Genomic DNA, 23,938 nt, shown 5'->3' with positions numbered 1-23,938 from the left:
CTGGAGATGGAATAGTTTCTTCGGGGAGCCTGTGGCTAGCCTCTTGAGGTGAGCAAGCCCCAGCAGCCTGCATCTGCACTATAGCATGCCATCAGCGCATGGCAAGGCGGCTGAAGAGATGCACTCCATGAACTCGTGGCTTCAGGTGTAAAATGGGAGAGCTGCAGGGTTTAAAGAATGCAAGTCAATCAGCAGGTAGCTCTCCTACTATTGCTATGCCCACTGCTTTCTTCATAGTGAGGTCATTAAACATGAAAAATAAGATACGTGTGAATGATGTGTCACTTCTTTGTCTCTTGAGTCCTATTTATTTGATGTATACTTTTATGATTACTTCATTGTTCGTCTTTTTGTGTCTCTCACTTCTCTCTGTCTGTGAGTTTGGTCTTCTCTGTGTGTATTATTTTATTTTATTTTATGTCCTCACTTCTGCAGGCTCTACTTTCTTTTCACCATTTTCTTCTTCTTCTCTTGTTAAATATACGTAACAGAAAATGAAGTGAAGTTTAGTGATGCCTTAAATGTATCTACCACATACCTGAATGCCTCTGACTTGTTTAAAAAGTCAATGAAGGATTAACAGTATTAGGCTGGGGTTTGTGTGTATTTTCCCCAGTTTTTCAAAAGCTTGTCACATATATGAGAACTCCAATAAGTTTCTGCCTCTGCCATAACAAATAACCCCCAACTTGGTAACTTAACACAACAGAAGTTATTTTCTCATAGTTTTAGATGCCAGAGTCTACAGCTGAGCTGTGACACTGGCCCCTTCTGAAGACACTTCATGCCCCGCCCACCTCTCCATGTGGCTGGCAGTCCTTGGGGTCCCGTTGGCTCATATTCCTGCCTCCATCTTCCTATCTCCATCTTCTCTGTCCTTGTAGGATTCCTTTACAGTCCTCAGTCACTGGGTCTAGGGCCATGCTAGGCCAGCACAACGTCTTTCTAATTACATCTCCCAAGACTTTATCTCCTAAAGGCCACATGTGCAATGACCAAGGGTTAAGACTCAGTCATACCTCAAGACATAGTGCAGCCCGTTCCAAGGACTCCGCTGATAGTTTCAGGAGCCCTGGGGAGGAAGGGCCTCCTCCTGAGGACACACCTATATCCTCCACACTTGAGTTCAAGCCTGCCGTGTGAGTAGAGGCTTTCACACCATGGAACCAGCATCCTTAGGTGGCACCTGGTGTCTCCTAATGCAGGCAGCACTGCTAAAGGCCTGTGACTACTCACTTAACATCTTTTGAGATTGTTGTTAATTTTATTTTCCTACTGATACTTCATTGGTCTGACAGAAAGTGGAGAAATTTCCTGGTCTCTGTATTAAGCATGGTTTTATGAATAAAAGACACAGTAAGGACACTGAGGACCGTAGTGCAGTTGGGTGGCCTTCCGTTTGGAGTGCTGCTTCCTATGGAGAATGCATATGTTACTGTTGAGGATCTAGCATGACTATTAGTTTACAGTACAACATTGTGGTTAGGCAGATCTGGTTGCCCCATAGGTGTGGCCCAATGCAAAATAAGACTGTGAGGTACCATGTTAAAGTAGTAGTAGTAGCAATCTCAAGACAGGACAACAGGACATGACTCAGCCATGCCGCCTCCAGTTGTCAGGTACCGGCACAGGGTCTGACCCTAACAAGTACTTAACTGATTTTAATTTTTTTTTTTTTTATGGAATTTGTCTGGATCTAAAGAGCACAAAATTCAAAAGGTCTATTCTAAATGACTGGCACTTTCCACCCAGAGAAATAAGCCTTTTCTGTTTTGTTTGGGACAAGAGAGTGGGCACCAGTGGTTACGATTGACACGAGGAGGCTCCTTTTGAAACTGTCCAGCAAAGAGAGCCCTTCAGCCATGTATATGGCTTTGCTCTGCCAATACAGACTGTAGGCTGGCTGGGTGCCAGGTGCCAGAAAGTGCTCAGGGAGACAGGAGTGCACTCTCCTGCCAAGGGCTTCACAGCCAGGATGCTTTCGACCACACAGGGGACATTTGTCAACGTCTGGAGATGCGGTTTTCATCGCACTAAATTGTACCAGTGACATCCAGAGAGGCCAGGAATGTAGCCAGGACAGCCCCTCCCACCCCCTCCCCACCCCCGCCCCACAGAAGAGTTATTCAGCTCTCCTGTCTACTGCACTGAGGAAGGGAGGCCACACTGCAGGGAACTGGGGGAGCCACAGGTTTTTCCTACAAGCACTGGGTCTGACCCTGCTTCACTCCTGAGAGCAGGTAGAATCCAGTGTTTTCAGGGTGGTATGGTATTTGAACTTCAGGAGGAGGGAAATAAATATAAACCAGAGGGGAAGTTATCCCAAGAGTATCTCAGTTCAAGGAGAAGGTCTATGGAAGGCTTCATGGCCAGTGATGTTTTAGGAGCACAGCCCCCTCTTTTCTATGATATACCTCCTCTTCCACGCAGTGCACTTGCTCTTGAATCTTGACCAGCTGTTGCGGTACCAACCTCTGTCCCTGCTTTGATGTTTCTGGTATAAATTACTTAAGCGCTGCTTTAGAACCTTTGCTAAGGAGGGTCTGAGGGCTTCCCTCAGCCAAGTAACCCCGAATCTTCAGTCTCTCAGAGACCACTGCTGGGTTGATGGGTATGAAGCTAAGCCCTAAGCAGCATTGTCAACGTCACCTGGTCTCAGAGCATGCCCCAGCTTTACCTTGGAACCACATCTTTAACCCTATTCTGAATATTCTGGGGAATCGTTGGCACCTCTGTGGGAGCCTGTCTTAGCACAGGGCTCTCTCACAGCCCCTGTGTAGCCACCCTCACTGAGGGAGCAGAAAGTGTCTCTGTTACAGCTCGCGGAGCTCCCTTCTGCTATCTCCTTACATCTGAGAAGGTTCACTTCAAGGTCAGAATTTCATCTGCTCCTGCAGGAAGGGAAAGCCCAGAGTTTAATCTAATTTCTCACATGAGTTCATTGACACATGATTGTGGGAAATGCAGCACAGTAGAGGAACAGTCCTCCACAGAAACCTGGAGGCCCTGACTGGGCTACAGGCTTTCTGGACAACTGAGGCTAATTTGCTCCCCCTCCCACAGTGAACCACGGACCTCCAAAACCCAGACACTTGAGTCTTTTGCCAACTCAAAGTCACTCTTTTATGCGCATTAAAAAGTCTAGAAAGTGGCTTTAGCCATGTAGTCCTTTTCCAAGTAAAACAGAAGAATCAAGCTCCTGTTTCTAATATGAAGAATAGACTGGATAAGCTGAGGCAAAATGGTTTTGTTCTTTTTCAGTGACCTCAATCAAGGTTGCGTTGCCCCCTCCCCCCGGAACCACTTGGCAATGTCTGGTGACATTTATGGCCCATCCCTTGATGGATACTGTAAGCCTCTGATATGTAGACAGCCAGGGATGCTTGGTGGGGGGGTGGGGGGGGAGAAATCCCTGTAGTGCCCAGAACAGCCACCTCCACAACCAAGAATTTTCTAGCCCCAAAATGTTAACAAGGGTAAAAATTTGAGGAGCACTGATATGAACTGATAAGAAAAGAAAAATCCTCACCATTGCATATCTTAAATAGCATTTGCTTACAGCTGGGTCTGGGCAAGTGGATTGTAGGTTTGGGCAGTGTCTCCACTGGCCCATCAAAACATTTACTTCAAAACCACTAGAGAGGCCTGTCTTCCAGAGTCTGCAAATGTGAGACAATAACATCCTGCTCATCCCAAGAGAGCCAAGTGGGGATGCCTGTCGTCTGCCTATGACTTTCTTGACAACTCTCTTCTTCCTCTTGTTTTTTTTGCGTGCCCATTCCTGGACCATTTGTCAAACATATCTTATCTCTGGTAATGCCATCTTGTTGTTTGGTGTGTTTTCTGGATTCCAGGCAAACCATGCCCAGTATAATAGTCTTGGACAATCATTCTTCCTGTCTGGGATATTTTCTTCCTGTCTGGGGTATTTTAGTTACTGCCCTCAAGTTTGCTAAACATTCTTTCTCTTTAAAAGATATTTTTGAAAACCAGTAGACTTCAGAAAATGGGAAGGGCTGATTGGGGACTTTTTAAGATACGGGGCAGCAGGGGGGTGTATGTCTTTCAGTGAGATGGAAGGTGTCAGACACCAACGCCAAACAGCATGACTTCCAGCACACCTTCAGCACACGCTGGAGTCTGTTCTCTCCTTGGGTTCCAAAAGAAAACAGAATAACACACATCAGCCACTAAAATAAACAGTGGCCCATCCTCAAAAGGAAATCGGGCAGTGGGCCTAAAATAATGTTTGTCTAACTCACATTCCCTCTCAGGACTAGGCAGGGACGGAGAGTCACTTGTTCCTTGTGGGGTCTGCCTGCGTTTGTTTGACCATAGGATTCATGTTAGGAAAAGACGTGGGTGAAGTGAGGGTGCGGCGGATGAGCACTGTGTGCACTTTTGATGGGCTGGGTGGCTTGGTAGGCTGCTGGCAAAAGTGAAGCTTGGAATTGTGGGAAGAGCAGCCCTTCATTTCTGGAAGTGCAGCTTTGTAGTTGGGGCTCCCATCTGTGTGCCGTAAACACCGACGCTACTTTCGTGACCATTGAACCTTACATTTAGACTTTTGCCCCGGCAAGGTTCCTGATACACGGATACACTTCAGGTAGCTTTGTATCATCCTTCTATGTCCCCCCCAAAAAAGAATGTGTTTCCACACCCAAGCCCACCTCCCTGGGCCTCCCATTACTCTGCCTCATCTTGGAATGCTGCCCTGTGCTCCCCAGTCAACAGCAGTGCTCCCTCCCACTCACTGGCGAACTTCTAGCTGTCCGTCAAAACCCTGTGCAATCAGTTTCCTCTTCTTTCTTGCAAGAATCGGTTAGTCTCTCCATTATCCTGGCATTGAGCATCTTACGTATTCAAATACATCACCTGACACGTAATCATTTTGGTTGCCTCTTTATCCTCATAGTCCTTGGCTACCGTGTATGCTTGCTTCTCTGACGTCTCTCACCTTTGTATATACAAGGATGGGGCCAGGTTCCAAGCAGCAGTCTGCATGTAAACTAAAGCCGAAATGATAAGGCAGTGGGAAGGTCACAAGTGGATGTGGTACAATGCCTTTCATTGCTCTGTCACACCTCTCCTCCCCCTGCACTAAGTGAGCAGCGTACCATTGTGAGGTACGCAGTCCCTGCTGTATGCCAAATGTGTCGTACACGGTGTACTGCCGGTGGTGGCATTCTTTTGTATTTGCTCATACTAATAGCAGTCAGCTCTTGTAAACACTCTGTGTGACTGTGTGTTTTTTTGAAAAGAATGTATTCTTTGAGTTGTTGGACATACAGTCCCTTTCCTATAACAGCATCCATTTATCAGTTTTAGTAAAGGCATTATTTGGTGGCATTACCTGTCAGCTTTTCCTTATAAATTGCTTTAGAGTTTTGAAATTGTGTTGTCAGATACATGAAACCTCGCAGTAGTTATATCTTACTGGTAAGATTTACTAATTGAGAGACTGTTACTTGGCATGCCAGTAGGTGCATCTGAATTATTGGCCTCACTTGGCTAGCTAGCATTTGCGAGGTGCATCTTTTTGGTTCCAATATGCCTCTGGCATTGTGTTCTGAGTATGTTTCTTGTAAATATTTGTTAAATACCATCTGCAAATCTTTTTTCCTCTTCAGTTTAGTCATTAGAAAACTATTACTATTTTACATATGCTCACTGCTTTCTTTTCTTTTCTTACTTTTTATTTGCTTGATCAAATCTGTGTGTTGTTTCCCCCTTATATTTTTCCTAATTTATAGGCTCTATACTTTTTCTCTATGTACTCAAAAAAAAACCAAAAAACCCAATCAACCAACCAACCTATGTCTCTAAGTACTTAAAACATTCTTCAGTTAATGAGTAGCTCTTCTTACATCTCCCAACTGTAAGAATCACAGAATGCTGCAATCTCTTCCCACATTCAATCCTTTTCATTTCTCACCCTATTCCTTAATCACTCAAATTAGTCCTTTTAGTGTTAATGTTTTATGCAGACAGAACCAAGGGGGCTGTCCCATTTCTTCTGCTCACCACAGCATCTTGGCTAGTACTTCTTTCTCTGGTCCCTGCCACTCTTGGAAGCATATTCTTCATTTCTTTGCATGAAGATCAAAAGTACTTATTGTTTATCATAAAATATCATTTTACCCTTCTCTATAATTAAGTGGGTATGAAAATTAGGCTCACACTGTGATGGAGTTATTCTATGATCTGTAATCTCATTTTTGCTGGTGACTAAGTCTGTCTTTGCCGTAATTGCATCATTTTCCAGGCAACTGTTTCTGCGGCTGCTACACCTTCAGGTCTCAGGTCTGAGCAGCATTGCTGTTACCTGTGTTGAGATTGGTTTTTATTTACTTTGTCTAAGACTCACTTCACTTTTCTTAATGCTTTTGTGCCTTTTACTGAATCTAGAAAAATCTTACATTTTCTTCTTCAATATTGTACACATCCATTCCCAATACCCCATCTTTTCTTGGCTTCTCAGGGTCACCATGCCTCTGCATAGAGTTCCCTGTTGTGCGTCCACAGTGACTTACTGTTTCAATCCCATTGACAGTTCAGTGTGCTCCACTGTCTTCCACTTTTAAAAGCATGGTCTCTTGAGCTCACAACATCCCTGTACGTCCTCTTTCCCTGAGTGACATCATAGCAAAGATTCTTCCTGAAGTACTGAAGTACTGGGGACCCAAACTAAGGCCTCATGCTTGCTGGACAAGTATATGGTGCCACCCTACATCCTGAGACCTTTTTTCATACTTTAGTTCTTGCCGTGGTTTGGTTTTTTATTATAATTTTCTTTATTCCTGAGAAATTTATGTATGCACAAAATGAAATAAGATTATAAAAACCACTTACTGAGGAGGTATTACCGTTGAGAACTGTTGGGAATAAGAGAATCTTGACTTTTAAGAGTGTGACCACTGGTAGAAGTCCCATACTCCAGTGATGAGTGGCCCAGTACCCATGCACATGTGGGCAGAACGACTTGGATGCAGTGGGTTTTCTTTCTGCTTTTAGAGACAGTTCTTGCTCTTGCCCAGACAAGCCTTGAACTTTCATTTCTCCTCCTTCATCCCACATGAGCCACCAGCTCTGGCTAGCCAAGTCCCTTCATGGCTCTTCTTATATTGTTGTCCAGTACCCTTAAGTCTGGGTTCAGTCTCCAAAGAGACTTGTTCCTGACAAAATCTCCAGTGACTTCCCTGTGCCTAGGTTGACATCTCTGTCACCCAGGCTCAATGCAGGTTCAGAATAATCCTCCAGGAACACCTTGTTGAGCCCACTCCAATCCAAATCTATGGCACAAAGAAAGCCCGAGAGCCCCCTGTGGCTCTCCTTGTACTCCCTTCCCCTTCATCTCCCTCTTTCTCTCTATTCTAGCCGCATCAGTCTTGAGTAGCCCAGTTGCACCAGGCTCTCTTATTCCGACAAAGAGTCTATAATTCCTTCTGCCCAGTATGTTTCCTGCCCTTCCTCTACAAAGCCAGCTGTCATTCTCCTCTGACTGTGCCCACTCCCCACCTTTCTTCCGTGGCCCCTTTCATACTATTTTTTTTCTTGTATCTTATACATTATTTTACCTTACGGTGCAATTTCAGCAATATATTAATAATCAACTTCACTGCCGAAATCAACTGGTTGTCTGGTGAAACATTAACGGTCATTGAATTCAGAACATGGTCCCACTCTCATTTTCTTCAAGAGCGTGTTTGCTATGGAGTTCTGTGTCAGTGGGCCTAGAAACGAATTGTGGCATTTGGCCTCTGAAAATGCAAGTGCCTCGTGGATTCTCTGCACTCCTACGAGGAGTGTTGTGTCCTGTTTCAGGATGCTACGCAAACAGACCCTTCTTCATTTGGCTTCCAAGATCAGATGAGATTGACCATATTCAGGGAGGTGAGACAGACACACCTCTCCATATAAGTGAACACCAGTTTTTGAGACTGGTGCCACCATTTTTTAAGGCAGAAACAATGTACTGGGCAACTCGATGTGCTAAGATACCTGAAAGGCAGTTATGACTGAGTTTTCTGCATGGATCTGTGGCTGTAAGGCTCCCCTTCGGGTTGTTGCCAAGCTTTATTTTAGTGTTGTCGTTCATGCTTGTATTCCACTGAAGGCTGCCGCTGCCGCCAGCCTATGTAGACGAACAAAGAAGTTGACGGGCTGCTCTTTTCAGGAGTCTCAGGTCGGCTGCTTCTCCCTAGTGAGCATGCGCCTTCCCAAACTGTGACCCTATTCATTATCTTGGTTCGTTGGTTTGTTATTTTTAGAAATAACAGTACACTGGCCTCCTAGCTTGTTAAAAGTAATATTACTGTCCTATGTTAGCTGTCAGTTGAGGTTGAAAAGAGGACTTGAAAGGACTTTGTAGAAGCCCAGAACCTCTCCACATAGATTCATGTCCTCCTCAGTACACTTGAATGTGTGGGTTTTGGCTCATCTTGGCCCCAGGTTCGATAGCAAGGACTCCTCTACTTCTGTTTTTGAGCTTCCTCGGTGCTGGAGGACAGTTTTGTTTTGCACTGTGCTGTGGTGTGTTGTGTTGATTCATCGGTCAGTGCACGATCCTGCACCCGAATAGTCTAGTATAAGATCATTTTTACTTTGTAGCATCTGAAATACTTAAAAGCTGGCAGAGACACTGACCAGTAAGACCAGCACTATGGAGAACCTTCCAATTTATTCACCTGAGAGCCACTGCCAGCCTGGCTGGATATAGCCCCTGCCCCTGGGGAAAGCCTCTCCATGGGCCCATAAGCCTGTATTTTCAGTCAACTCCTTTATTTTTTTCTAAATGACTTTTCCTGGAAGTGACTCAAAGCCTTGAAGCCTTTTAATTATCCCGTAACCATGGATTATTTATATCTGGCTGGAAATTCTACACCTAGAAGGAGCAGTTGCAGTGCAGACTACATAGCAATTGAGTTCTGCCCAAAACAACCTGCTGGTCTAAGTGTAGGATGGAGCGACCTAGGCTATCTTGGGTTTGGAGTGTGAGTCACATTCCATGCTGAGGGTATGTCTCTGTAATCTCATTGGCCAGGGTATGGTGGTCCATGAATTTCAAGATGTAATCCTGTCCCTGTTTCTTCTTCCCGACTAGTTTGCAACTTGGCCCCACTGGATGGAAAAGGCCCAGAGTCAGAGCACTGCTGCCTGGGCGCTTGTTTGCCTCATGTTGGATGTCTTCCTGTGACTGACACTTCTGTGCTTTCTGTTCGGCTCACAGGTGCACACGTTCCGAGGTCCACACTGGTGTGAATACTGTGCCAATTTCATGTGGGGGCTCATCGCCCAAGGAGTCCGATGTTCAGGTAGACACAGACCTTTCTCCTCCTCCAGCTACGTAAAGCATCCTTCAGGCCTAGAGGAGCTCAAAAGTCTAGCTCTTGTAAGGGCCCAGCACCTCTCTGCTTGTTGGGGGACACCATGCTAGCTGTTTGCAAAATTGGAACAGATCTTATGTTCATACAAGGATGAAAAACTACCAAAGAAATGAATATGCTTCTTTAAAATGCACCTGCCTCCCTGAATGGGCAGTAGCCCTTAAGAGAAAAGGGCTTCAATAGATTATAATGGAATCACATGGATTTCCAAAGTACCACACTTCTCTCCCGCCCCACTTTACTATAGAAGGCAGGATATAAAGACAGAACACTAGTGAGTGTGGTAAGCATTTGCCACAGCCATGAAGCTAAACACTTCACATGATGCCCTGCAGCCTCACCAACAGAACCGAAGGCTGATATGGTTACCTCCTATTAAACGAAAAGGAGAATGGAGCCTTAGGGACGATGGCTAATTGCCAGATAGGAAATGCTGAAACATTAGTCTAAAACCAGTGAGAGTCCAGAACTCACAATCCGCTCTTTGCTGTTAGATCAATAACTACTCCCCGTCTTTTTTAGATAATATTTTTCTTTATTCTTTGAGAATTTTATACAATGTATTTTGGTCATACTCATTTGATTTCACATACTCCAAAGTAGTTTGAACCCTGGGGTGTTTTTCTTTTTTTTTTAATTTCAAATTGGATGCATGCCCCAAATATCATGGAATGCATCATCTTTAAGGTACACTAAACAAAATGGAAAGGGTTGCCAAGTCAGCTCGTTAGCTGGGCTTCCTTACTCACCGCCCTACCACGCTTTTCCTGGCACACACTGGTGCCGAGAGCAAGAACAGCTGCTGCTGGTGTTGACTGGGATGCCATGGACGACTCCCTGGCTGCTTGCCTCCTTTCTAGGGCGTGACAAATAGAATCAGTTGATGACTCCCACTGAGGGGTTCCTTGGTCCTGTCCTGCCCAGTTAGTTTGTGGGATCATATATCCTCCGCCTGCCTTTCTGCCTGGAAGGTGCTTGCTTGCTTGCTTTTTGTTTGTTTTGTTTTGTTTTTGTTTTTGTTTTTGTTTTGTTCGAGACAGGGTTTCTCTGTGTTAGCCTTGGCTGCCCTGGACTCACTTTGTACACCAGGCTGGCCTCGAACTCACAGCGATCCACCTGCCTCTGCCTCCCGAGTGCTGGGACTAAAGGCGTGCGCCACCACCTCCCAGCCTTGGATGGTGCTTTCTTAGCTCCCATTCATTGCCTAACTGGTTGTGAGTAATTTCAGTTTTCCTTCCTGGGTACCAAGGCAAACCCAGGATAGAACAAACCACCAGGCCCTCCAGGATGTCCTAATACCCCAGTGAGCACAGAACATAGACCTGGAAGGCTGCACAAAAAATCCCATAGCTTAACCCCTGAGTGTGGTGGTCAACCACCTGAATTACTCTGTGATTGTTAGTTTGGTCTGTCCAGCTGATACCTACACAAAACATCCTTTGTCACTGGTATTATTCAGTTTCAGCAGGAAATCGGTCCAAAGTCAATATTATGGAAACAGAGCTCTGGGCTCCAATTAACTGCAATCAGCAACTTTCTCTAGGGTGGAAGGGCTCTGAGACTTTTTGTTTCTGTTCCTATTTTGTTTTAAATTAACCATAGTATAAGGTTATATTGTAAGTTTTTCTCCATTGTTTACTTTTTATTTAATTTTCTCGCTGAAGAGTAGGAAAACTAGAAGTTAGCCATTAATAGTCAAGGGTGCCACCCAGCCCTCAGTTCTCCATGATGCAGACAGATTGTTTTTAATGGTCCAGATTTTGTTTAGCAAGTGGAGTTCTATTAGGTTATGAAATTTAACATTTTTATATTTGCTATGAAACATCCTGATTTTAGTAGGTTCAGTGTTCTATGTAGATATACTAAAGGTCATTGAGTTTCTAAGGAAATTGAACGGAGAGTTGCTGTGTAATCCTAAAGTTTAAAGGCAGTGCTTGCATCAGACACTTGCAGGCCTATGCGCACAGCAGCATCAAGCCCACTGACGGACAAAGCAGGTAATGTGGCGTGGACACACACTGGAAAGGGTTTCAGTCTTATAAAAGGCAGGAAGCTCAAGCAAAGTGCAAAGGCACACAGCTGTTAGAATCCAGGTAGAACCCATTGGCTCTCACTGACTCACTGCTGGTGAGTCGTAAGTTCAGGTGTGTGTGTGTGTGTGTGTGTGTGTGTGTGTGTGTGTGTGTGTGTGTGTGTGTGTGTGTGTGTGTGTGTGTGTGTGTGTATAGGGGGTGCTGTTAGTGTGCATCAAGTTGTTGTTCTATAGGAACAAACAAGCATTAGAGGCAGGTGGTGGCTGTAGCTATCCAACAATGTTGTTTGTTTGGTTTGGGGTTTTTTGTTTTTGTTTTTTGAGACAGAGTTTCTCTTTGTAGCCTTGGCTGCCTGCACTGGCTTTGTAGACCAGGCTGACCTCAAACTCACATAGATCCACTTGCCTCTGCCTCCATGAGTTCTCCTAGCTCCAACAATGTTTTTAATGCACTAAACTCTTTTAAAATTAAGAAGCAGCTGGATCTTTGTGAGATAGAGGCCAACTTGGCCTACATAGCAAGTTCCAGGCCAACTAGGGAGACCCTGTTTCCAATAAACAAACAAATAAAAATGTAATGGCTAAAATGGTAAATATATCCTATGTGTATTTTTCTACAATAACAAAAGAAAAATCTATAACTTCATGAGGTACAGTAAAATTCACTAATGAGCAAACAGCTGGGCAGGCCTCTGTCTCCTATCCTTTTGCCAGCTGTACTTAACTTAATGTTGGCAGAGCACTATACTGGAGACACTGTGTATCTTACTTGACCTTCATGCTGGTGTGATCCCTACTTTATAAACCAGCATCCCAGGAAGAAAACCAAGTCCTGGTTAACTCAGTCCAAATCCACATCTGCTGAGTAGCTCTGCCAAAATGAAAGTGAACTACACTTGGATTTAGTTGAATTTCACATGCTGGTTAAGCTAAGACTGTTAGAACTTTTCCTTTGAAGGGAAGAGCAGAGAACTGAGCCAGGAAGCACTACCATTTGTGGCTACATAGAAGTCTGCACCTCTCAGACCTTTACTGTGGTTAACACTATTTCTGGAAAGCAGCTGACCACATACTCAGTATTGCACACTTTTCATATATGTACAGAACTATTATTTTTATACCTAGGAAAAGCACTATTCGAAGATACTTTTAAGTGCACAGCACATTCACATCAAGCACCCTTGACATTAAACTTTCATTCTCCAGAATGCAAACTGTGTCTCGTAATTGTCTAGAAAGTTTGTTGGTGGCTGCCAACTGCTAACAAGGCTTTTAATTTGTGCATTGAACTTAAAAGCACCTTTCCAGCTTTGGCTCTGGATATAAGCTTTATAAATAATTACTGTAATCATCACATTACAAGGCATTGTCGTCAAATATCAGCTCTCGTATACTTCCACTGGAGTACAGGTAAACGTCGCTTCAGCTATTTCGCAGTACAGTAAGTAGAAGAGGAATGGCCCCCCTCCAAATGCCAAGCAAGAAAAAAGGGAATAGAAACTGCAGGCTGCTATCCAGGAAAGGCAGAGTGAACACAAGCCAGGGACTCCTCACATCAAAGACCAGACAGTCCTGTAGACAGAGTAACTCTGTACCCCACAAAAGAATATCACAGACATAAGGGTACAGCCTAGAAGGAGCCTCGGTGTTCCTAATGAGCCATGACTAAGTCCCAGAACCAATGCCCCAAAGCTCACTGTGGGACCTATGAGCAGCCTGACCGTTGGCCTGACTATATCAGTGAGGTAATCAGTTCTTCTGGTCTAGAAAATGAGTCATGAGGACAGAGCAGTCGTACAAGACTTCAAAGAGCCAGGATGAGTCTCATGCTCACTGATGGAAAGGACCTCCTCTTGGCGGGGTGCAGGGCATTGCAGGGCAGTGAATCAAGCCCTTGGGTACTGAAATATGGATGCTAGCAGTGCATGGTTTGTCTTGGGACTTGACAAATGGTCCCAGCAAGGCTAATGCGGCTTCTTTGTTTACAGATTGTGGGTTAAACGTACACAAACAGTGCTCCAAGCATGTCCCCAATGACTGCCAGCCTGATCTCAAGAGGATCAAGAAAGTGTACTGTTGTGACCTCACCACACTTGTCAAAGCTCACAACACTCAGAGACCCATGGTGGTAGACATATGTATTCGGGAAATTGAAGCAAGAGGTTTGGAAAATACTTTCTACTGTTACATTAATTATATTATGTTGGTTTAGTTTTTTTTTTTTTTAATTTGCTGAGGAAACTGTTAGGAGAATGACTTGTTACACACATATGGATAACCAATAAGTATCACCAACCAATAGCATCAATTTCCACTCCTGTACAAGCCGTGCGTGCCCACATTCTGCAAATGTCTGCTGAGCATTTACTCCAGGCTAGATATTGATAATATGAAAGTCTCCATTCTCAATCCCAATTGACTGGAGAATCAGGGGGGGGGACGGGGACAAATGAACACATGAGTGTACCCACAGCACCACAGGTCACAGAGAAGGGTGTCTTCATCTTGTCTGAGTGTTTTAAACAGGGATTTGTTCCATTTGGAATATGCTCCCTCCTCTCTAAAGTGAGTGAAGTCAGTGGAGCCCCAGAAGATGGTGCATCTGGAGGACCTGGCACCTGCCCAGCATGCAGGGCATATCTCCTGCTATTTCTTTCCACCTTGTTCGCATGACCAACTGGATTAGTTACATTTCTCATCGCTGCACAAGATACCCAGGCTACAGCAACAGGAGGAAGGAAGCATTTATTTTGGTCCACAGTTTGGGAAGTATAGTTTATCGTAGAAAAGCATGGCAGGAGAAATGTGGGATGGATGACTGTATTGTGTCTACAGTAAGCAAGACAAACAAACCAAAAAGAGAACCAGAGAAGTGAGTGGACACTGCAGTGGATATTGTTTCAAAACCAAATGTTCCATTAGAGGAGAGGAGAGGGATAGGAAAACAAATACTGGAGGATGGCTGCCCTGCTGCTCTGCAAACTCCAGCCCATCTCTTGGGACTGCCTCCAGTGATCGGCTTCTCGGGGGAGGGGTCTCCCTAGATGCCTCTTCCTTCTATGATATAGGCTGCATGTCCACCACTGTGCATTCCTCTAAACTGCTATGATCTCCCTTCTCTGGCCATGTATGTCCCACCCTTGCTGGGATGAGCTTGCATGTACCACCTGGAGCGCAGTGGCACCCAGGTTGTATCTGGTGAGTCACTTCCAGGAGATCAAAAGTGGCAATTTCAACAGTGGGTCCTGAAACAAAGAGAGGGGATTAACTGAGCATGCCTGCCATAGAGCAGTAGATCTGAGATTGACTGAGCATGCCTGCCATGTGACAGTAGATCTGAGATTAACTGAGCATGCCTGCCATAGGGCAGTAGAGCTGAGATTAACTGAGCATGCCTGCCATAGGGCAGTAGAGCTGAGATTAACTGAGCATGCCTGCCATGAGGCAGCAGATCTGAGATTAACTGAGCATGCCTGCCACAGGGCAGTAGAGCTGAGATTAACTAAGCATGCCTGCCATGAGGCAGTAGAGCTGAGATTAGCTGAGCATGCCTGCCATGAGGCAGCAGATCTGAGATTAACTGAGCATGCCTGCCATAGGGCAGTAGAGCTGAGATTAACTGAGCATGCCTGCCATAGGGCAGTAGAGCTGAGATTAACTGAGCATGCCTGCCATAGGGCAGTAGAGCTGAGATTAACTGAGCATGCCTGCCATGAGGCAGTAGAGCTGAGATTGACTGAGCATGCCTGCCATGAGGCAGTAGAGCTGAGATTAACTGAGCATGCCTGCCATGAGGCAGTAGAGCTGAGATTGACTGAGCATGCCTGCCATGAGGCAGTAGAGCTGAGATTAACTGAGCATGCCTGCCATGAGGCAGTAGAACCTCATGAGACTGAGCATGCCTGCCATGGTCCCAGGAAGAATAGAGAGACACCCATCCCTTGTATTTAGTACAGACTCTGGTATATGGCTTATATTACATATTTCATAAAATAAAAATAAAAAACCAGAAAATTATGTTATCAGGAGTTTGACAGGATATATTCTTCACTTAGTTTTGCTGTGGTGCAGTTTTGACACCAGTTCAGGTTTGACATATGGAATCTGAAACTTGATCCTCTAATCCTGCTGCTATTTTCATCTTGCATGCCACCCACTGGGTATAAGAGAGCAGCTTTAGCGTGTGCCCCACACATCGGTATACTCAAACAGGCAGAAACATATTCTCTCTCTTACAGTGATTGCGGTTCTCAGACCATTTGACAGAATTTAACCCTACTGCATATGTTTGTATAATAAACTACCTGAAGGCAGAATAAATCAAGCACACTTAGTAAGTTAGCACATTGTCCTATTTATGTTTAAGCATGAAAGGCTTTAACATTCAGATTTCTCCAATAAAGTCCAGATAAGCAGGGCTGCTTATAAGATGCGAGGGAAGAAAGCCACACCCTGCCTGCATGGGTGGAGTAGGTGTGCAGAACTCTGATGAACAAGGTAGTTAGAGAGACTTCTACATCTCAGCTTAGTCTGCAGCCAGGTAGGAGGAAGACCCAGTCTCCACCAAGATGCACATCTCCAGCAAGCAGAGGAAGATAGACTTATGTGGAGATTGGTAGGGACTAGTCCAGGTGCTTAGACAACAGGGCAGGAGGCATCCATCAGATCACCAACCAAATTTGCTCAGTTCTTGGCAGCACTCGGTGCAGATACAAAATCGGAATGGCTTTATTAGATGCTGTGAGAAGCCAAAGCTAATGTCTCCCCCTCTCTCCTGCCCCCACCGCTGCCCTGCAGGATTAAAGTCAGAAGGGCTCTATAGAGTCTCTGGGTTCACAGAACACATAGAAGATGTCAAGATGGCATTTGACAGAGGTGAGTGTGGACGTTACCTGGCTTACCAGGTGCCCTCCGTGCTAGAACAGCACCTTACTCAGAGTGGACACTGTGTCTGGGGGTTACTGAGAGTCATTCTTCAGAAATCAGAAGAATCGTGATTCAAAATTCTGTGGGAGACCTGTTTCTGTAGACGGAGGACAGGTCACCTCATGAGGAAGAGCGTGTGAAAGAGCATGTTGTTCAGGAGTCTGTCATATCTACTATGCATTTGCTGTCTTGGTTTGTGCTTTTGGCCATTTTATAGCTTCTTTTAAAACTTGGAACCAAATTTGCTAAGGCATTTATGCTTTTAATTCACCACATAAAATATGTTAACAATCCCCACATGATTAAACAATATTTATCCACAATAATCTCATGACCTGTGTTAGGTGAAATGGACTGATACTAATAGTAAAATTTTAAAGTTAAAAAAAAATGTCTTAAGGATCAGCAAAATGACTCAGTAAGTGTTTGCCACCTAGCCTTACAACTAATGTCCCTCCCTATGGAGGAGGTAACTAACTCCTACAATTGTCCTCTGGCTGTCATTCATGTACCGTGACACAACTATGCTACCTAAAATATAAACATTTAAATAAACACACACACACACACACACACACACACACACACACACACACACGTTATACTTCAAAGTGTGGGGAAGATGGATCAATGAGTAAGAGCACTTGGTGTGCAAGCGTGAGGATCTGAGTTCAAATCCCCAGAGCCCATGTAAAACTCTGTGTATGGTCTCATATGTGACTGTGACCTCAGCACTGTTGGGTTAGAGATAGAAGGACAGCTGGGCCTTGGTGCCCACCACCCTAACTCCTGGTTCCATGCTGGCACATACCTTTGCATACTCTCTACATACATAACACATACACACATACACACACACAAAGTACCTTGAGACTGATCATAGCAATTAGCAACAAATATAATTGGGATTAAATGCAAAGAATTTTCCTCAGTGAGCCTGAGGAAAAGCCTGAAAAACCAAAGGTATCTAGTGATTATTTATGTATAGGATCAGCCAAAAACCACTGGCATAGACAGCATGAGATTTAAAAGAAGTTGTACAGCCACAAAAAAACAACATGTTTTATTATGCCATTTACATACATGTGTATCATTGTATGTTACTTCATATCAGATTGTTGCTCTATTGTAAAGCCGTATGTCTGCAGTAGGAATTACTATGATAAATTTCTGTTGGGCACTTAGCAGGGGCTGGGACTCAGAGAAGTGCTTCTTATCCACCCTTCTGCACTCCTGTCTGTACTCTCTTTATAGTCTGTGCCGCTCTCACTGAGCCTGTTCTGTTACCCCAAGTTCCTAATACTGTTAGGAGCTGAGAGACCGAGCCCCTGAGGCTTGCCAGCAACTTCTATGTTGGGTCTCTTTTTCCTGTGCCTTCTTTGACTTGGTGAGATAAGATCTAATTGAGACTCGGGACCATTACTATTTTTCAGATGGTGATAAGGCGGATATCTCTGCTAACATCTACCCAGACATAAACATCATCACCGGAGCCCTGAAACTGTACTTCAGAGACTTACCCATCCCTGTCATCACATACGACACCTATTCCAAATTTATAGAGGCAGCCAGTAAGTACAGAGGTCTACAGGCTTCTTCATCTCAGAAAAATTAGAACTTAGAACTCTTCTAAGATTCTCATGAGCATGGACTTTGTCAAGTGGGGGCACAGAAATCTATCAAATAGAAATCCAGATGCCCCTGAGTCCATACTTGCCGAGCTCTACAGGCAGAAGCTGAGAGCCAGGCCTCTCTGTCCAGGCCTCTCTGTCCCTCATCGTTTCTCCCTATGTCCTGGTCACTAGCACAGAAAGACCAATTCTGACATTTGCTGAAAGTTCATTTTCATAATCAAGAAAAAACAAAAACATTGTGTTCTCCAAAGAGGGGCATGTAAGCCATTGCTATCTGTTGTGGAAATCAAGGCTAGCCCAGGTTATATAGTCAGGCCTTGGGTTAAAAATATGATAGACTTGTGTTAGATACACAGTCGAGAGCATATAGTATTTACTATGGCAGGTACTATGCTAGGGCCACTTACTAATATCTTCTAGTTAAATTTTCTTAATCCAGCCCGTGAAGTGGAAACTATAATCTGCTGTTTGAGGGTAGAAAGCTAGCGTGGAGAGCTGACCTGACATGTCCATGAGGAACCATCAGCATCTATCTTCCGCCAGCCAACAGTTGACCTCATCCTTATCCAGTGTTGACCAATTGGGTCCACTGCTCTTAGGGATGATGAGTAAAGGCTATGTCAAGAGAGGGACCACAATTTTCCTTGTAAAGGGCAGTGATAAGGCAGGAAGAACTCAGGTACTGAGATGCATGGGAGAGAAGCCAGAGCTCCTCTGAGGAACTTCTTTTGGATTTGTGGTTTATTATATATCCTTAAAGGTTTCAGCATATATGTATAAGATGCCTGACAGGAAGAAGCAAGGGCCTGATCAGATCCATGTACAATGTATTTTCCAGATGATCTGTGGTCCTTCCCCCTAACAAGACCATTCTTTCCTGGGTTCTGGTGGTCCTTGGTAGAGAAGGTTCTAAAAGCTGAATACTACTGTCTCAGGAAGGGTGGCAGGAGGGTTTTCCTTGAGTCCCTGCCAAAACCTCTCAGTGCCCCCAAAGTCCACACACTCCTTCTTCCATCGTTATGTGTCTAGTATCTGCCTCCTAACCTGTTTGCACATGAGGTTAACCCTTGCAATGCCTTTGTGAAAGTGCCCTCATGGATGGCATTGTTGGCTGGCCCATCTGCCAATGTCCTTGCACTGAAAGATATATTTGATACGGAGGTCTGGGAAGGAAAAAGTCATTAGACAACTTCCAGGGCACACTACCACATGCCACTGAGGAAATCAGGGCTTGGATAGATTGAGCAAGTTGAGTTGTCAGGAAGGCAACACAGATTGTACATAATATCAGAGTTAAGAATGACCTCTTTCCTGCTTGCTCCCTGGATGATGAGTATAACAAGCACCTACTTCACAGATGTTCATTTAAATATACAGTGCTCCACCTCAGCTCTCTCTGGAATGAGATAGGACGCGAGAAAATTTAAAGGGTATCTGAGATGTATGAGTTTTTGAGATGCCCCATTTGCAGCAAAGACAAAGAAAACAGACCTCTGATTGTGTGCTCTTCACAGAAATCTCCAATGCGGATGAGAGGCTGGAAGCTGTCCATGAGGTCCTGATGCTGCTGCCACCTGCCCACTATGAGACCCTGCGTTACCTGATGATCCACCTCAAAAAGTAAGCCGAGAGCTCCATCCCTGACACCCCTCATCTGCCCAGGGTAGGAAGGCATTAGGATAACGCATGAAAAGTACACAGAGTAGCTGCTGGTATGATGTAGATTCTAGAAGCTGTGATTAGAAATGCCCATGGAAGGCAGAGTTGTTCCCTTGAAAGCCCCCCCCCCCCGCCCCATCTACCCCAAAGAGAGAGGAAGGCTAACAACTTTCCCATTGCCAGGTCTGGCTGAGATGCAACCTTGACTCCCTCTGGACCTTAGCTTCTATGTGCTGACCCTGGGGAAATACCCCCAGAAGATTACCTCAGTGATGCTGGTTTCTTAATTCCAGCTGATTTTTCAGCTCCAACTGATCAGCACCAGTTGTCCCCAAAAGCAACGGTTTCACTTCAATAGTGCTGGTCCCTTCGTAATCACAGCTGATTCTTCAGCCCCTGCTGACCACAGGCACAGTTATTATATGTATGGACAGCCTAAGGCAGTCTTTGCTTCCTGTAGAAACTTCACAAGCCAGGCCTCTATCATCTGCATTGTTCTCAGCAGCCTCATCTTCCAAAATCACACAGAACACCTCATTAAGCTTTCTTTGACCACTAAAGGCTTTTCCATCTCTAAGTTCCAAACACTCCACAAACCTCAGAAAAACAACATGGTTGGAACTATTCTGACAACACTCCACTCTTGGGTACTCATTTCTGTCCTAGTTGGGTTTCTATGGCCTTGATAAAAACCATGACCAAAAGCTGCTGGAAAAGGAAAGGTTTTATTTGGCTTATATTTCCATACCATAGTCAGCACTGAGAGAAGTAGATTGGCTTGCGAGGCAGTTACTTGACTGATTGATGATTGACATCTGATGGAGGCCTTTTTGAACCTGAGGTCCCTCTTCCCAGGTGAAGAATGACCTCTTTCCTGCTTGTTTTGTTGTTTGTTTTTTGTTTTGTTTTGTTTTTAGCTGTGCAGCATCAAAATGACTCAAACTGAGTTGATGAAAACATTAAGTGGCTAATTCAAATCTGCTCCAAGGGAAGAGAGAACAAAGGATTGTCTCTCTATGAAGCCTAAACACAATTTATTCTTCTTTGTGGAACTTAACTCCATTTTGTCTGTGATGAGCATTCTAAAAGACAAAATTCCCAAAGGCAAGAATCTCTGGGAAATCATCATTCATTCTACAAGGAAACTAGTAAAGCAACTTTAGGGCTTAGATTTCCCCCTTAAAGCCTCTCTGGTTCTTCTCTGGATGCTGGTCCAACAAAAATAATTGCTCTGTACCTCATCCTTGGGGAACTAGGCATAATAAACAATTGACCTCCTGTCTGGCCGCATTCCAGCCATTCTCCTGCCCTTTGACAATAGCCAGGGTCTTCCTAAAAACACAGCAGCCTGGTCTATAATCTTTCTCCCTATGCTACCAACCCTGGCTGCCCTCAGCCCTCTCTCCAGCATGCAGACCAGTAGGAAATGGTGACAAAAACCAGATTTCCATAGGAGGCCCATGGAGGTACCATGGGTCAGCTTGCCCCTTCAAACTGATACCTCCTAAAGAACAGTTGCATGTTTCTTCAAGAAGGACAGATTCCCAATCCTTAAACAATGTTCCCAATAGATTCTAGGAAGTCACTTAGTTATACTGGCTAAAGGCAGTACCCATAGCTTCGAGAAGGAAACCAAATCAGAAAATCACCTCTTTAAAAAGAGAAATGTCTTCTTCTTCCTCTCATTCTTACTCTTCGTTTGCTTTTGTGGTCCCCTGACCCTAAAGATGCTCTCCAGCCTGACGTGCAGAGAGCTAGAACATCAGTCCTTCTGCAAACCGGCCTGAGCTCTCTGTGCTTGCCTTGCAGGGTTACCATGAATGAGAAGGACAATTTAATGAATGCAGAAAACCTGGGGATCGTGTTCGGGCCCACCCTGATGAGACCCCCTGAGGACAGCACCCTCACCACCCTCCATGACATGCGGTACCAGAAGCTGATCGTGCAGATTTTAATAGAAAACGAAGACGTTTTGTTCTGATCCATCAGGGAAATGGGCTGATAGAGCTTATGGAATAAAATCGTTTCTTACACTTGATTTGTTTTCCAAACAAGTGGCAGAATTTCCTGGACCACAGTGGATTGCAGAGTTGGGGACTGTGTCTCCCTCCTCCTCCACATGAGAGCAAGGGTGAGGGGTAGGAAACCCCTTACCTTGGGTCTTTTGCCGTGCCTCCTACGTATGTCTGTTTTGCTGAAAGAGTGATTACTAAATCTTTCTTTAACTTATTTAAAAAAATGTAGACGTTTAAGCTTCCGTCTTACCAGTAATAAAAGGGAACTTAATTCATAAAGGTACTTGGTACAGTATGCATTTTCCACCTTCAAAAAAAAGAAGACAATTCTATATGTTAAATGTTAAATGAAACCTATATATTGTAAAATGTATTTTATTTTAGCTGCAAGAATGTTATTTTATTTTAGCAAATAGAATTCAATGCAGTGCATTGGTTATTGCCCTGTACCTTGTCCCCCCTTCCTTGCTGTGATGCCTGGTAAACGTTGACCGTGAATGCAGTATCACCTTGACATACCTCTGTCCTGATTAGTGCTTCAATGAAAGTTCACCCCTCCCCCACACCCCTGCTCTTCACAGTTCCTGCTCCTCAGCGCTGGCTTCCTGCTGTAAGGTAGTATGTGCTCATTGTGATTGTAGGGTGTTCAAAAGCACCCACAAGTTTCCTTTCCATAAGCATTTTATGATCTTCCAAAGGATGTTATGGAATTGGTCCTGGCCTTTCCATATCTCCTGTGTGCATCCTAGAACATGCAGAGTACGTCCTGCCACACAAAATGGCTTGAGGATACTGGATGATGCCCCTGGGCCATGCCACAAAATTAGCACTTTTCCGCTTCTCAGCCAGGCTCTTCCAATTGATATGAATGGAAAATCGAACTTCTTTGCCACATTTCCATATTGATGAATCATGAACCTATAGGATCATCGTTGAATCTTTTTCCTTACTTCTGATTTATAAACCTATTAAGTTATGAATAAATAAGGTTGCTTTTTTACCAAGTGTTTTTCCTTCATATAAGCTGTTCTGTACGGAAGATAATTTAACATGATTTTATTACTAGAGACCCATCCTGTTGGTTATATTTATCTTAGCATGAATATTTCACACCAAGATCTCTATATTTTGTAACATAGTCAAAATATTTAAAGCAGCAAAAACTGTAAATCTAGATTTTTAAAGCCAGTTGCTACGTCTTTCCCTTGATCGCCTGAGATGTCCCAGACACTGACAAGCCTTGCTTGGAGCTCCCAGAAGAGAATTGCTGTGTTAAGGTGGTAGAGACGGCAGAGGTTGCTGTGCAGCAACCTCCCCAGGCCCTGCAGGTGGAATTGTGGCATCTGAGGCTCAGCTTTGCCTGCTCCCTGCTGTTGTCAGCATTCTTCACAACTGTACAGATTTGTTTGTCGTGGCTTCTGTACTTCTTGATACTGTCGATAATAATCTGGAAATGTTTTTATTTTGTGAAGTGAGCAATACTTTGTAATTTATCACAGTGTAACAGAAGGAAAAACGTCCCATGTATTAAATGCTCTGTCCATCATTTTGGCGTGTGTTAAGGGAGTCATATCTGGGGGAGAGGAGGAGAGTCTTTGACCTTGTTTTCAGATACAGTGTTTTCAGTGGATTCTGTCTTACCAAACTACAAGATGAAGGGGGAAACCTTAGAGTCCCCACCTCACCTTAGAGCCACCCCCAAAGAGCTCACAGCTCACCTGGAAGACCCCCAAAGCATTCTAACATCATCTGGGCAACCTGTGCCTCCATGCACTTCCTCCTGGGCAGCCTGCCAAGAGGTAAAGATTTTTTTGCTTCTGAAAGGCCCATTGCACCTGTACCTCCCTCCCCCTTACGTGACAGTAGAGGGTTTTGCGAAAATGATCCAGGACTCTGAACAAAGGACAGAGATTTTGGAGTCAGAAAGCCCCAAATTGACTCTAGACTGACTAGCCTGGGACCAGATCTGACAGGTGGAACCAGGAGCTGGAAGCCAGAGGGAGGGAGGCGAAAGATGAGCTTGCGCCTCTGGCGACACCATTCAGACTGTGACGTTGTTGAAGGACTGTGTGGCCTACAGTAACCAGTCATGGATCTCCCTCATTATCATTTTAAGAGTGGCTTGAGGTGGGAGGGATAAGGAAGAAACATGAGGAGAAAAGAATATGTCCTGGGTCAAGGTGAAGTCTCAGCAATATTCAGGAATGCTGGGGCTGTGAGGAGATTTCCCTTGACTCTTTGTAAAAGGTGATCCCAGCGCCTGATCCCCTCAACTTTGCTTTAATC

The 23,938-nt window shown here is 44.5% G+C and overlaps 1 protein-coding gene across 6 annotated transcripts in view; it reads left to right on the top strand.

Moving 5' to 3' along the window:
- Positions 1 to 23,198, top strand: part of CHN2 (chimerin 2) — a gene marked incomplete at its 5' end in the record, with an annotated part of 258,748 nt that extends 235,550 nt beyond the window's left edge. For all 6 annotated transcript variants that reach the window (XM_084787591.1, XM_084787592.1, XM_084787594.1 and 3 more), the window contains 6 exons: positions 9,230 to 9,314; positions 13,407 to 13,580; positions 16,216 to 16,293; positions 17,778 to 17,915; positions 19,493 to 19,598; positions 21,447 to 23,198. In XM_084787591.1, the coding sequence (XP_084643717.1) occupies positions 9,230 to 9,314; positions 13,407 to 13,580; positions 16,216 to 16,293; positions 17,778 to 17,915; positions 19,493 to 19,598; positions 21,447 to 21,618 (753 nt within the window). In that variant the 3' untranslated portion in view covers positions 21,619 to 23,198. The remainder of the gene's footprint in view (positions 1 to 9,229; positions 9,315 to 13,406; positions 13,581 to 16,215; positions 16,294 to 17,777; positions 17,916 to 19,492; positions 19,599 to 21,446) is intronic.
- Positions 23,199 to 23,938: the final 740 nt, after the last annotated feature.

Source organism: Acomys minous (assembly GCF_964271855.1).
Source record: "Acomys minous genome assembly, chromosome: 6".
Taxonomy (NCBI): domain Eukaryota; kingdom Metazoa; phylum Chordata; class Mammalia; order Rodentia; family Muridae; genus Acomys; species Acomys minous.
The sequence above is the reverse complement of the archived record's forward strand: the minus strand, read 5'-3'. Positions and strand labels throughout refer to the sequence as shown.